The 12900-nt window shown below is 34.1% G+C and overlaps 1 protein-coding gene across 1 annotated transcript; it reads right to left on the reverse strand.

Annotated features, from left to right (window-relative positions):
• Positions 1–2293: 2293 nt before the first annotated feature.
• LOC118039850 (auxin efflux carrier component 7-like) lies at positions 2294–6302 on the reverse strand. Its single transcript, XM_035046658.2, is given in 7 exon segments — positions 2294–2975; positions 3087–3163; positions 3244–3401; positions 4034–4119; positions 4232–4529; positions 4640–4844; positions 4846–6302. Coding segments are annotated over 7 exon segments (1965 nt in total). The 5' UTR covers positions 5920–6302; the 3' UTR covers positions 2294–2908.
• Positions 6303–12900: the final 6598 nt, after the last annotated feature.

The following is a 12900-nucleotide window of genomic DNA, read 5'->3' on the forward strand; positions in this document are numbered from 1 at the left end:
TTAACGGTAAACCACCAACTATTATGGGCTATAATTCTAAATGATATCCCATAATAATAGATAGGTGTGATCATATCCTTCACCTTCATCTCTTGCTGCTGTGCAAATTGGTGTGAATAATGACTATTTAAGCGTCTATAAGTTCTCAGATAACAGTTTTCGATCTCCAGATATCTCCATCTTTTTTTATTGTTAACCTTTAATCACTCTTGTATTTTTTCGATAACCTCTACATTCTGCCTCACTTGACTCTAAATTTTAGCAATCTCGCTTGACTCTTGTAATTTGTTAAAAAAAAAAAGAGATATGCCGTCATTAACCGTTTTCTAGCTCAGAAGCTTTTCACCCCAACATCAAAGTTAGGGCTGGGTTGTTGTAAAGTTTTTTTTTTTTAAAGTAGTTTAATGAAAAGTAAGTTTTTAAAAAATATATTATTTTTTCATATTTAATATTATTATAAAAAATATTTTTTAGTGTTTGATTATATTATAAAAAATAACTTTTAAATGTTTTATTATTTTTAAGTTTATTATAAAAATAAAGATGAAATCTTGCAGATAAAAAAGTTGAAGGATAATAAAATTAAAAAATTAGTAATAAAAAGAATAAATATTAAATCTGCTAGATTAAAAAATTAAAAAATAATAAAATTAAAAAACTTCATAAAATAAATAAGTAAGATATCAATTTATTTCACACAATTTTTGAAGTCCTTCATGAAAGATTTCAGAATATAATATCATTAACATGTTAAAAATTACGTTTTTCTCAGTAAATAGGGTGAAAAATAAGGTTTACGTCGCATCCCAACTCTGCCAATCAAATGCATATGTTTGCAACCGATGCCCTACTGTTTTTTTTTTAAATAATAGAAAAACAACTTTCTTTAGATGGAAGGATTAGGGTTGGGATTAAGAATTAAGTTCCTCGATCGTCGATGTCCTGCAGAATTGAGTGTCATTAAATTGAGCATTCATTCGTCATTCACATTTGAGTTGAAAGCTCATGCATGAAAAGAAAATGAATTTATTTCATATTTCCATGATCCGAATCTTCGTTGCCATTTATTTACTAAGCAATTCAATAAATCATTTTTTTTTATCGTCTTTGTTATGTAAAGATGACACTTACTTTAATTTTTATGTAGATGAGATCATTAAGCAAGATAATTGTTTTTAAGTTATCTTTATGTGTGTACGTGGTGAGAGTCAAATCGCATTTGTATTTTAGTTAAATGTGTTCAATGGGCCGGCCTAAGGCTTATTTGGAGTATAATTATAGTAGTTTTTTTAAATAATTTTTATTTAGAAATATATTAAAATAATTTTTTTTAAAAAAATTATTTTTAATATCAACACATTAAAATAATTTAAAAATATTAAAAAATATTTATTTTTAACATAGTACTTTTGACATATAAAAAATAAATAGGATCTGATTTTGTCCAATCCTTTCAAATTAAAAACATAATCTGCAAATTAAGTTTAGTTAATCAAGATTGAAACATAGGGTGCAAATGACTTTTCTGACACACAACATAGTAGCTAATTTATTAAAATAACAGATAATTTGAAGAAGAGATAGCAACAAATTAGCGCCTTCACTTTACTAATATTTATATTTGAGTTTGTATACTTGATTTTTTAAAAAAAATTAGTCCATTTATATATTTGAGTTTACCTTATAGCTCCCAACTATATTCTCATCTCACCTCTCTTTTCAGCTCTCACTAAAGCTTCAAAAGATAGTTTTTATATCATGATCACGAGGTTTAGCCTCAAAAGTTGCTTGTATTTATTTTGATAAGAGTTGAGATCGAATAAATACAAGCTACTTTTGAGGCTAAACCTCGTGATCATGATATAAAAACTAGATGTAACTGTGATTGATCACATGCCATCGAAAAGTTGGAAATTTTGACCAACCCACCACCCTATTAAAGTGACTTCACACATGGCTATAAAAGGTAGGGTAGGATGGTGGGCGCATCAAAAGCTACAGTGAAAAGTAAGGTTAGCTGCTTTTGACCTCAGCTCTTTTCCTGCTCGTCCCCACACACTGTCAATCTCTCAAGATCAGCTTCTCATGAACAGGACCCTAAAAGGGTTCCCATGGAGTAAAAAGGCACAGAGCCCCCTCGGCCGAGAGGTGTTACTTCCTTCTCACTCACGCATCTTTCCCTCCATGTTTAAGGTTTTTCTAGATAGGAAGTTTTAGTTACACGAGCAACATGGGGCGAGTTTTTGTCCTTGTCCTAATGAAAAATACAACATTAACTTTGTATATTAACAAGTGAAAGACTAATGCTCACTTTTGATCATAATTGATATATAATCCTAGATAAATTACAAACCAAAAAGAAAGACGACAGACGCAAATAATGGCCGGATCTACGTACAATCAAAGCAAGCACTAAGAACAACGGAGCACAGAATAGTAAAAAGGAAAACCCTTTTCTCCTCTTCCCCATCTTCACAAATTACTTTAATTTTCTTTGTCCTTCTGTAATTGCAGACCTGCATAGTGGACATGAAGAGAATTAAAATATCAATAGCTAGCTGCCTTATTAGCCCTTATTTTCCTCTTTGATGTCTCTCCCTGTAAGACTGGCCTTGTTTGTTCATCTCAAACCTTAAAAAAATCAACCAACTTTGGCTCCTAATGAGTGCGCGCTCCTTATATCCGGGCTTCCACCAAGTTAAAATACTTTCACCTCCAAAAAACTTGGAGCTTTTGGCAAATTCTTTGTACTAAAATCTTCTTTGCCTGATATCGAATCTCCTGTTACTAGAAACTATATTTTGGCGCAATTATAATCAATATTGCTGCCAAGGATGACACATAATCAGCAAGTAATCAAAATCCTCTTCATTTTGCTCCCTTTTAGGCTACCGCCGAGGAGAAGTGATCACAGTCCAAGAAGAATGTAGTAAACAAGAGTAATCGGTAATGCTATCAACATTCCAAAGATAACCCTGTATAACAAATGGTAGAAAGAATTATTTTTTTTCTCTTTTTTGACAAAGCACAAATATTTACTAAGATGTTGAGTATCTTAAACTACCATCTTGCAATATATCACTTACGCAGTGCTAAGAATGGCTGGATGGACATTGTACTCCTTGGCAAACACAAATGGAACAATTCCTTGTGGCAGTGCAGCCTATTCAATAAGTAATAAATAATTATTTATATAATTAGAATATCATTGCAGTTAATATTGTGGAAGTAACTTTTACGTACCTGGACAATAGCAACATGAAGGAGGTTACCACGCAGACCAACAGCAATTGATGCAGCAGCCATCACTGCAGGGCCAGTCAAGAATCGAACAGCCATGGCGAATGTGGCAACCGAATTTCCACAAGCAATTATCTTCGGTTGCAAAGCCATAAACAGACCTTTTACAGTATATACAACAACAAAATCAGTACATCCAAACAGAAACTGAATATTTTAAATCTTTTGAGTTCTCAATTCAGCTACCTTCGCTCGTAGAAGAGCTGAAAAGGGCCGGCATCTATTACTATTCACGACCTACACCAACCGACCCTGAACCGCAAGCAAAACCGGCCCCATATGTCGGATGGTCAATCTATTTATAGTCCAAGGACAAAAACCCTTTGATTTCCTGTGATAACATTGCTCACAGCCCACAACCATCCATTCAACGGTGAGTTGTAGCACCCATCCCCTTAACTTAGACAATGTTAAACATTAATTTCCTTGTACCATCCTTGATGCCTTAATTACTAGGCCAAATCACCCTTAGAACTGGTATGGTAACAAACGTGCCACATATTCCACTAAGAGACCCTCTAAAAATTAAGAATTGAACCAAAAACTCTGTAGGAACTAGTATGTATGATTGCATGTAAGTGTATAAATACGAGTATATGTCCCTTTAATGGTCCATTTATCAACTGATCGAACGTTTTTTTTTTTCCAGTACTTGTATGAAAGAGGATCGCAGGGAAAGGTTAAGAAAAAAAGATAACGTTAACTGATGATTACAATAATTCTGACCACTCACCTAAGCTGAACATAGCCATTCCAAGTCCAGCATCAGACAGTATGGAGATTGACTGTTTTATTATCTTAGGCATTACCACGTGCCACCTGCAATGAGAAAATAATAACAACAACTCATAGTTTAGCACCAAAAATATCAGTCATAGTACTTATAATATAGAAATAAAATTTTGATTAATTTCAAAGTGGTTAAACTAACCGGAAAGCAATTAGAGACCAAATGAGACCAATGAGACTAGAGTATGTGTTGGGGTTGCGAATAAGTTTCCGCCAAACCATGATCAATATCAGACGGGTCATAACGCTTGCCGGTGGCATCTGCTTACTGCCACCGGAATCTGGAGCGCCGACTGCTTTTGGGTGCAACTCGGCAGTTGAGCTGGACCCAATTTTGTTAAGTCCAGTGGGACCCTCCTTTTCCCTCTGATCATCTTCTCCTTCTCCTCTCCCAGCAAAACTAAAGTCCTCGCCAGCAAAATTTCCAGCTTGTGGAATGGCTTCAAAATAAAAAATAAAAAATTAGACAAAAACATCAAAACGTGTAAAATAGTTAACTTATTAATTGTGCAGTTAACGAATTCTGTGCTTGTATACTGAAGTAATATACTTTTGCTATCCCCATTTTGCGTGTGGTCAGCAACCAACATCCTGATCTCCTTGGCGCCCTGATCAGACCGCCCGGATTGTTCTGATGCGCCAAAATCAGTCCCGCCGAAGACGTGGAGCCCACCTCCTTCGGAAACTGGTGATGCACTTGAGCTCCACACAAACATGTGTAGTTCCTTAGCATCATGATTTACTTTGCTATTCTGCTTGCGGCTGCGGCTGCGGCTGCGGGTGGTGGTGGTTCTGCTGCTGCTGCTGCTGCTGATTTTTTGTGGTTTTAGAAGTGATAGTAGAGGCAAGTTCAGGATTCGGTGCTGGATAAGATGTAGGTACTGTCTGTGCTGGATAAAACCCGAATCTTGGAGAGGATATAGTAGCCATTGGAGCACAATTTTCCTCGAAATTCGACGGCCTTGGAGTTGGCCCTCTTGAAGATTGTACTGAGTACAAATCAGCTGGACCGAAATTTGAATGCCTTCCTGGGAATCCCTGAACTCCCATCATGGAGTAGAAATCAGAAGGGTTAAAATTAGACCCTCTTGGAGTAGGATTCCTTGAAGAACTCAGACTGTAAATCTCAGCTCCAGTAAGATTTGATGGCCGGGGAGTCAATCCAGAGAAAGAACCCGGGCCAAGAGACCGTCTGGAGGCATTAGATTTCCTGACCGTCACATGTAACTTGCCATCGTCACCAATTTCAGCATCAGTTTCGAGAAAACCTTGACCATCTAAAGATACCACATCAGAATCAACCTTAAACGAAACAATGGAGGCTGCAGTTTCAGGAAATTGCTCCATGATCAACATCTTTGCACCTCTATATTCGAAAAGAAACAAGAGGAGAGTGTACCAAATGATACACTGTAATACCACAACTTGAACCATTAGGCTTCCCGAGTAGTCGTCATACATGGCGATTAAAAGAGGAATGCCCATGACAAGAGTATTCGGAAGAGTCGACAAAGAAAAGATGGTAATCATCCATTCCAGGCTTCCATTTTTGGTGAAATTAGTCCAAATTCCCAGAGCAAACAGCATTATTATTTTTTGAAGCGTGTCGGCCGCAATGAACCTGAAGTTCATAGAATAAGGATCGTTGGTGGAGATAAAATGAAATGACAACAGTGGCACTGCGAAAATCGCCACGAAACGGTTGATACCGGAACACTGGTCCGGGCTGAAGATTTTCCACCATCGAACAGACCCATAAGCCAAGATCATAGCAACATAAAGAGGAATAACAGCGGACAAAACGTTGTAGAGATCATTCCAACTAATCATGGTTTCTTAGGTATTTTGGACTGAAATATAGTAATCAAGACAAGGGAGTGGTGATTTTGAAGAAATGATCTAGCAGAGGAAAGGGACTAAATTCAAAAGGAATGAAATGGCAAAATGGAGAAGAGAAGGACAAAAACCGTTAAATAACTAACTGGAGAGGATATACGTCTCTCTGCAGCGAACTGGTGCAGCCAGCTCCTTCTGCCTGATATTGCTGATGAGTCTACAGAGAGAGAGAGAGAGATGATTTTATAAAGGGAAAGAGAAAGGAGGGATGGATAGCATTTCTATGACACAGCTAGGATAGCAAGGGGTAACTTTTAAGAGAGAAGTATATATAGACGAAGTGTGTGGATACGGGACATGTCAGTGTTGACATGTGTGTGTGTCTGTGTATAAATGTAGAGGTGAGCGTGAGCGTGAGCGAGAGCATGTACTGGAAAGGAAAGAGAAGGGGAATAGGGGGACCAGTGAAGTTGGGTTAGAAAGTAACCGCTTGATATAGTTAAGTGAACTGAACTTGAGTTGATGTCTGCTTGGAGTTAACAGATGGCAGGTTTTGTTGTCGTATGGGGCTTTTTCAGTGACGAGCAGGGACATTTCTTTTTTAGTTTTTCTGTCAAAGTTTTCGACTGTGTAAACAGGGAAGGCCGAAAGGGGAGCCATCTCGAATTGCAAGGGAATGGTATCATGCAAAAATGAATTTCCACCCCTGCTTCCAGCTAGATGTAGACATCGGTCTCATTATTCTTTTGGATCGAGTTGTAACGTAAAGAAAAAGATGCACTTCTTTTTCTTTTTCTTTTTTTTCGAATTTTCTGCAATTCTTATTTTTTTTTTCTGCAATACTTAATATAAATTCATAACAAACTAATTAATTTAGATTTTTAGGTTAAAAATTGCGCTCATCATTGCATGCAAGTCGTCATCATATACAGCCCAATGAGAATATTAAAATTTATGTATTTCATCAAACATAAGCAACTTCCTAGCAAATCAGCTTGATTTGGCTTGGAATGATTGTAATTGGATTTTCATGACTATGTGTATATGTTTTCCATGATCAAAATAGTTAAGCTCTAAGCTCTGAATATTAATTGCACTTAAAATACTTTAATTACAAAGTTAATTGTCTCCGAATGTACTAAACTCATATGTGAAAGAAAGAATTGTTAGGTGCACATGCTAGTGATAATTGTTCTACATTAAAAAGAAATGAAAAGGTGAGGTGTTTGTATGCAAGATAGAATATAATTGACAAATAGCATAAGCACAAGCATAGTTTCCTAAAACAGAGAAATCCATCCTACTAAAATATGAAAAGAAAAGAAAACGTAGAACTTGACAAATTAATAATAAAAAAGTAATGGATATGTGATTTCCAATAAAAATTTTTTTTGATGTAGTGCTTATCCAATCAAATTAAAGAAGAGGAATCATCTTCATATAATGATCGACCATGAGAGACGTGATTGACCTCGGAAGACACATGTCAGAGCGTTAGTGTGTGGCCATGTAAATGGAGTGGTAACAAGGAAAAAAGTCGGAATAGCCTCTAAATTTTATAAATTTTGTTATCGACTACTTTGTTCTCTCCTTGTTGTAAAATGTAAAAAAAAAAAAAAAAAGAGTTTAAAGATGTTTTTTAAGTGTGGAAGTGGATGTAGAAGAGATTTTGGGATTGAGTGTTGAATACAAGAATAACAATAAAATCAATCTTGTATATTTGATTTTTTTATATAATAAAAAAATATAATTTGTTTTTTCAATTTTTTTTTTATTTTTCATATCAACATATCCAAGAATATTTTTAAAAAAATATTAATTTTATATTTTTTCAGATAAAAAATAGATTATAACACAAAAATAAAACAAACAATTACAGTACTTATGTGACCGGACTTTTTTTTTTTCCTTGAACAAATATGTATTTGGTAAATTCAATTCATTAAAGAAAGTCAATACATGTACAATACTTGAAATAGGAATAAGCATATGTCCCGGCATCCTTCCCAATAACTAAAACCGAAGCATAAATGTAATCTAGATTGGCCATCTCAAAACCATCCAAAGAATACAATAAAAACAATTTCTCGAAAAAAAAAAAAGTTCGAGGATCACTCGTCAATAAGAACTTAAAAAAAATGAAAAATAGTTTGTTTTTAAAAAATTAAAATTTTATTATTTTATAGCTCAAGAGTATTTTCAGAATGAAAAATATAACCAAGTCAAACAGGAAGGGAAGACTAACTAGTAATTCATCCTAAAAACTACCTCTACAGCTATATATATATAGCACGATAAAAATGGAACCGTAGGCGATGAATTTTTCTTCAAGAATCCATCTTTTAATGACTCCAATCATTTTCTTTCGGCCGGAGATTCATATGCATGCGATCGAGTAGTCCCTTTCAAATCTCCCCCAGCTATCCCTAATCCCTCTTCCGAGTTTGATGGCTTTATTGCTTTCTAGTTCTTGTCGTTTCACTTGAATTTCAATACCCATCTTCTGCTCTTTAGCATCTTCAATTCCCTTGACAAGTTTCCTTCGCATGATTGGGACATCCTATATGGGAGAAAAAAAAAAAAGGCTCTTTCCACCCATTATTGTTAATTATAGGTCGTGGGGTTTTGTAGCAAAATAAGTTTAGAATTCGAGATCTCTAACAAAGAAGAATGTTAGTGATAATTAAACTACATATGATCATTACCTGGAAGATTGTTGCTGCTACGTGGCTCACAAATAGTATCATCTCCCAAATGAATTTGATTTTACCCAAAACATAATAATTAATATTAATTAAGATTAAATATATTGTTGCGAGTATTCTTTCTAACTGAAAGGTTCATCATTAGGTATTGATTATCATACAATTTTGTTTTAGTTTTAGTTTTAGTTTCATTTGTGTTCCGCAACGCGTGTATAATGTTTTAATATAAAAGTACTAGCACCGCAACTTAAAATTAAGAACTGGATTATATTATCTCCCCCGAAAACAAGTTGAGTGTTCTTTTGAAGCCAAAGTATAAGATTCGATTAAGTGGTTTATGACTTCATAAAGAAAATAAAATAAACAATGTGGATGGTAGGTTATATATAATATATACATGTATTTTGTAATGTAGTGTGTGAATGATGATTTTTAAAAGTATTTTTTAATTAAAAATATATTAAAATAATATTTTTTAAGAGAAATATTATCTTATTAAGATGGAATATAAAAAATAAATGTATTTAAAAACAATTTAAATACCAAACCAAGAAATAAAAAGTGCCTCCTGCAACGTGTTGCTGACAAGCGAAGGGTATCAATCTACAGCAGTAAAAATTTACTGTGGCACCTGCTTGATGTAAATTAGATCCATGTGCAAAGCGGTGATTCCAAAACCTTGGATTTTTGCATGGAATTGTAGTTTTAGTTATTTTTTAAAAATATATATTAAAATAATATTTTTTATTTTTTAAAAATTATTTTTTATATTAACATATCAAAATAATCTAAAAAATACTAAAAATATATTAATTTAAAATAAAAATTTTAAAAATCTTTTAAAATATAAAAACAAATCATCAGCAACTCATCCAAATCATTGAATGGATTCTATCAAATGTTTGGGGGCCGCCTGTACCTAAGCACTCAAGCATAAAGAATCCAAGATGTGGGGGTAGACAATCTATCAAAAATAACACGTGGCAGTGCACATGCACTTGCACTGTAAACACTCATAAGCCATGTAAGCAAGATTTTTTAACTACATAAATATAAATCAATTAATATAAATCAAAGATTCTAAATTTATCCTTTTAAAGATTATTAAAAACTTATATAATTATTAACTTTAAAATTTATAACATTAATTGAAGTATATACAAGTTGATCAAGACATTCATATTAATTAAAAAAATAAATAAAAAACCTTTCTTCTGCTTGCTACCTTTTTCAACCTTTTTTTTTTTCTTCAAGAGAGAAGAAAATTTAAGGTATAATTATAAAATTGTTAATAAACGTGTGCTTTACCGATGAGAAGGTTGAATTGCCGAATAAAGAAGTAATAAAAAAGTCCAACCTGAAAACGGGGAGGGAAGCATAGTTCTTCTGAATCAACGTTGGTTTCAGCGACACCGAATATCATATTGTAACTTTTTCCGATTGCTTGAACTCACAACTCAGCTATCAGATTTGAGCATTATTTTAGGGTTGAAAAAACAATCGAAACGCAAAGGAAGAAAAGGTAAAGCAGGAAAGAACACGAGGGTCGGTCCGTGTTAGAGTGGTTCAAAGTGGCTCTCTTTTTACGCAGATAGCACGTCCATAGTAAATATAGTTAATTTGGAGGCATATGCGAGAGTCAAGAGGAATAAGCCCTGGCGGCCCATTGGGCCTCTCCCCCCCATCGCCGCCACCACCTTGCTCCATGCCCTCCCATCCCCGTCTTCCCTTGAATTACTCGGCAACCGTATGAAGATCGTGTCAATTGTGCGTATGTTGGACTTACTTTCAATGTAGATATTTGAATCAAGTGGCCTTAATTTACGTATGAGTGTCAATTTAAAAATGATCACACACCAACACCAATCATTTTCGTTGGAGGGCAGAAATTAAGTCGCATTTGGTTGTTGTTCCATAAAAAGAGGGATGCGATATAAAAATTAGAAATGTGTCTAATTATGCAAATGATGATAAAAATCATTTTTTAATCTCCATCCTGAAAATAAATTTTAATTAATTGGATAGATATAGAACATTGTTAATTCTTTATACAATTATCAATTTAAACATCTCATTATGTCAATCTTTCTAACTATATTCAAATTTAAAAAGGGTAACAACATATATATATCCAAGGGTTGAGTTTTTATTTCATATATGCTCTGCCTCTTATTCAACTGCTGAAAAACTTGGATATACATATTCTATTCATTAGATTTGAGGTATATATATGAATATTTATTATTTGAGTACTATTTATTGTTCAATGTAAAATAAAATAGAAATATACATGTATGTATTTCATATGTGTGTGTATCATATATATGAAGAAATTATAAATGTTTATATATATGTGTGTGCGATTTTTATATTTTATTCATAAACAGCTTTTTATTTAAAAATATTTGAATATCAATCAAGGATTGCTAATAACTATAAAACTAAAAGATAATTATTATTATTTTTACCCTACTTCACCGAAATATGCAACATATTTTAAATATTTTTATTTTTTATATTTCAAAACACTAACAGAACATCATTTAAGTGAATATTACCAATGTAACAAGGTTTAATTTGTTATCCAGTGAGTGAACAGATGTAATTTGTTTGGCAAAAGATATATTATTAAATAATAATTGTAAAATATAATTCATATATCTTTGCGCGTAGAATTGATATCTTTTAACCTTCTATAATAATACTTTTGAGAGATTTCAGGATTGTTTTAAAAAGAAAAATTCGGGAAGTTATCAGATAGAACGATGTGTATACATCATATCTTATCAAAGAACTTAGTGTCTGGCTAACAAACCTTAAATAAACAAAAAGGAAGGGTAAACATGGGGTAAAGTAGAATTTAAAACACAAAATCGGTCCCCTCATTGACAGTAAATTTTGCTAGATTTGACCATCATAACAAGGGCAAGGATGCAATAGTGTCTTCCTTCAAGATGTAGCTCCTAATACCTGGAGCCCAGTGTTGCCTCTCAAAACTATGCATGCGAGGATCAAGTCCGTCCCACCCGTTAGGGAATTGCCTCCTGGTTAGCCCTCTATCTCCTCCTAATAATAGTAATTAAGACCAACCCTTTTTTCCTGAAATCACACAGCCAACCACTGCTTGAGGTTATTTCTTTATTCTGATATGATGTTCTTAACCACCTTGAAGTGGACGTTAACAATCGATTAGTTATGGATAATCTAGTTTAACAGTCAAGATTTGATTCAATTCAGATTTCAGACACGGCCCAATATCTGTTCACATGCCCCTCTCCGTGAAACCGTTGAACAAACCACTGTTTCCTTGACACGGGACTCCACAGAATTGACCCAATCCGCGACAAAACTTAAGAGGGAGATTATTTCTAATCCTCCAAAGCTTGTGAACAGCAACAAATATAAAAATCATAAAAATTGCTAACAACCATTGGAACCTGGTCTCGTGCTTGTGGGGTTCTTTGGACATCATTCTCTGATTTATAAACTCCAAAGCCAGCCATGTGAAAGAACATTCTTTTAAGATGGTGCCACTTACCATCCCCAGAAATAAAAAGGTCGTCTGTCCTCTTTTCACCTTTCTAATTTAATTTTATCTTTCCAAAAGCCAGCTAAGGCCGTTGCATTCGATAATAGTTTATATTGAGAAATCAAAAGTTAAAGGGAGCATATTTAATGGGGACTTGGAGACATGTTGAGTTTATGTCTTGACACATTTTGGCTGGAAAGGAAACTTTCGTGACATATTTTTTCTGACAATGTCACAAACTCATATCTGTGGCCATCCATTTGTGACAGAAACGCAAGTCTGTTAGAGCAGCCAGCCCCATGTGACATGGTTCAGTTGGTTCTTGCGGTGAATATATTCTAAATGCTCGGCAGGGAGGGAGTTTCCATTTAGCTGCTCAATAAAATTGTCACAAAAGAACTCAGTTTATAGTTCGACTGAGTCAAGACCCAAAAATCCTTTTCTAGTTGATCAAATTTTACTTCTTGCAGGTTTAGATGTTAGCTCAAAAATCATGTCTTGAATCTGATAAAGGTACCAAAAGTTGGCAAATCCAAAGACCAAATGCCATAGTCTGCCAACTTCTATGATTTTATCAGCCCAAAAAAATGTGATTAATATCATGACTAGTCACCTAATACTAAAGTATCAGTAGCTAACCGCCACTTGATGGCTGCATGTTCTATCAAGGGACACCATTGATCCCTACTTCCTAATTGATGTTTGGCAAGTGTTGACCATGGAGCTCACTCTTGTTAGGCC

The sequence above is a fragment of the Populus alba genome, chromosome 8, assembly GCF_005239225.2.
Source record: "Populus alba chromosome 8, ASM523922v2, whole genome shotgun sequence".
NCBI lineage: Eukaryota > Viridiplantae > Streptophyta > Magnoliopsida > Malpighiales > Salicaceae > Populus > Populus alba.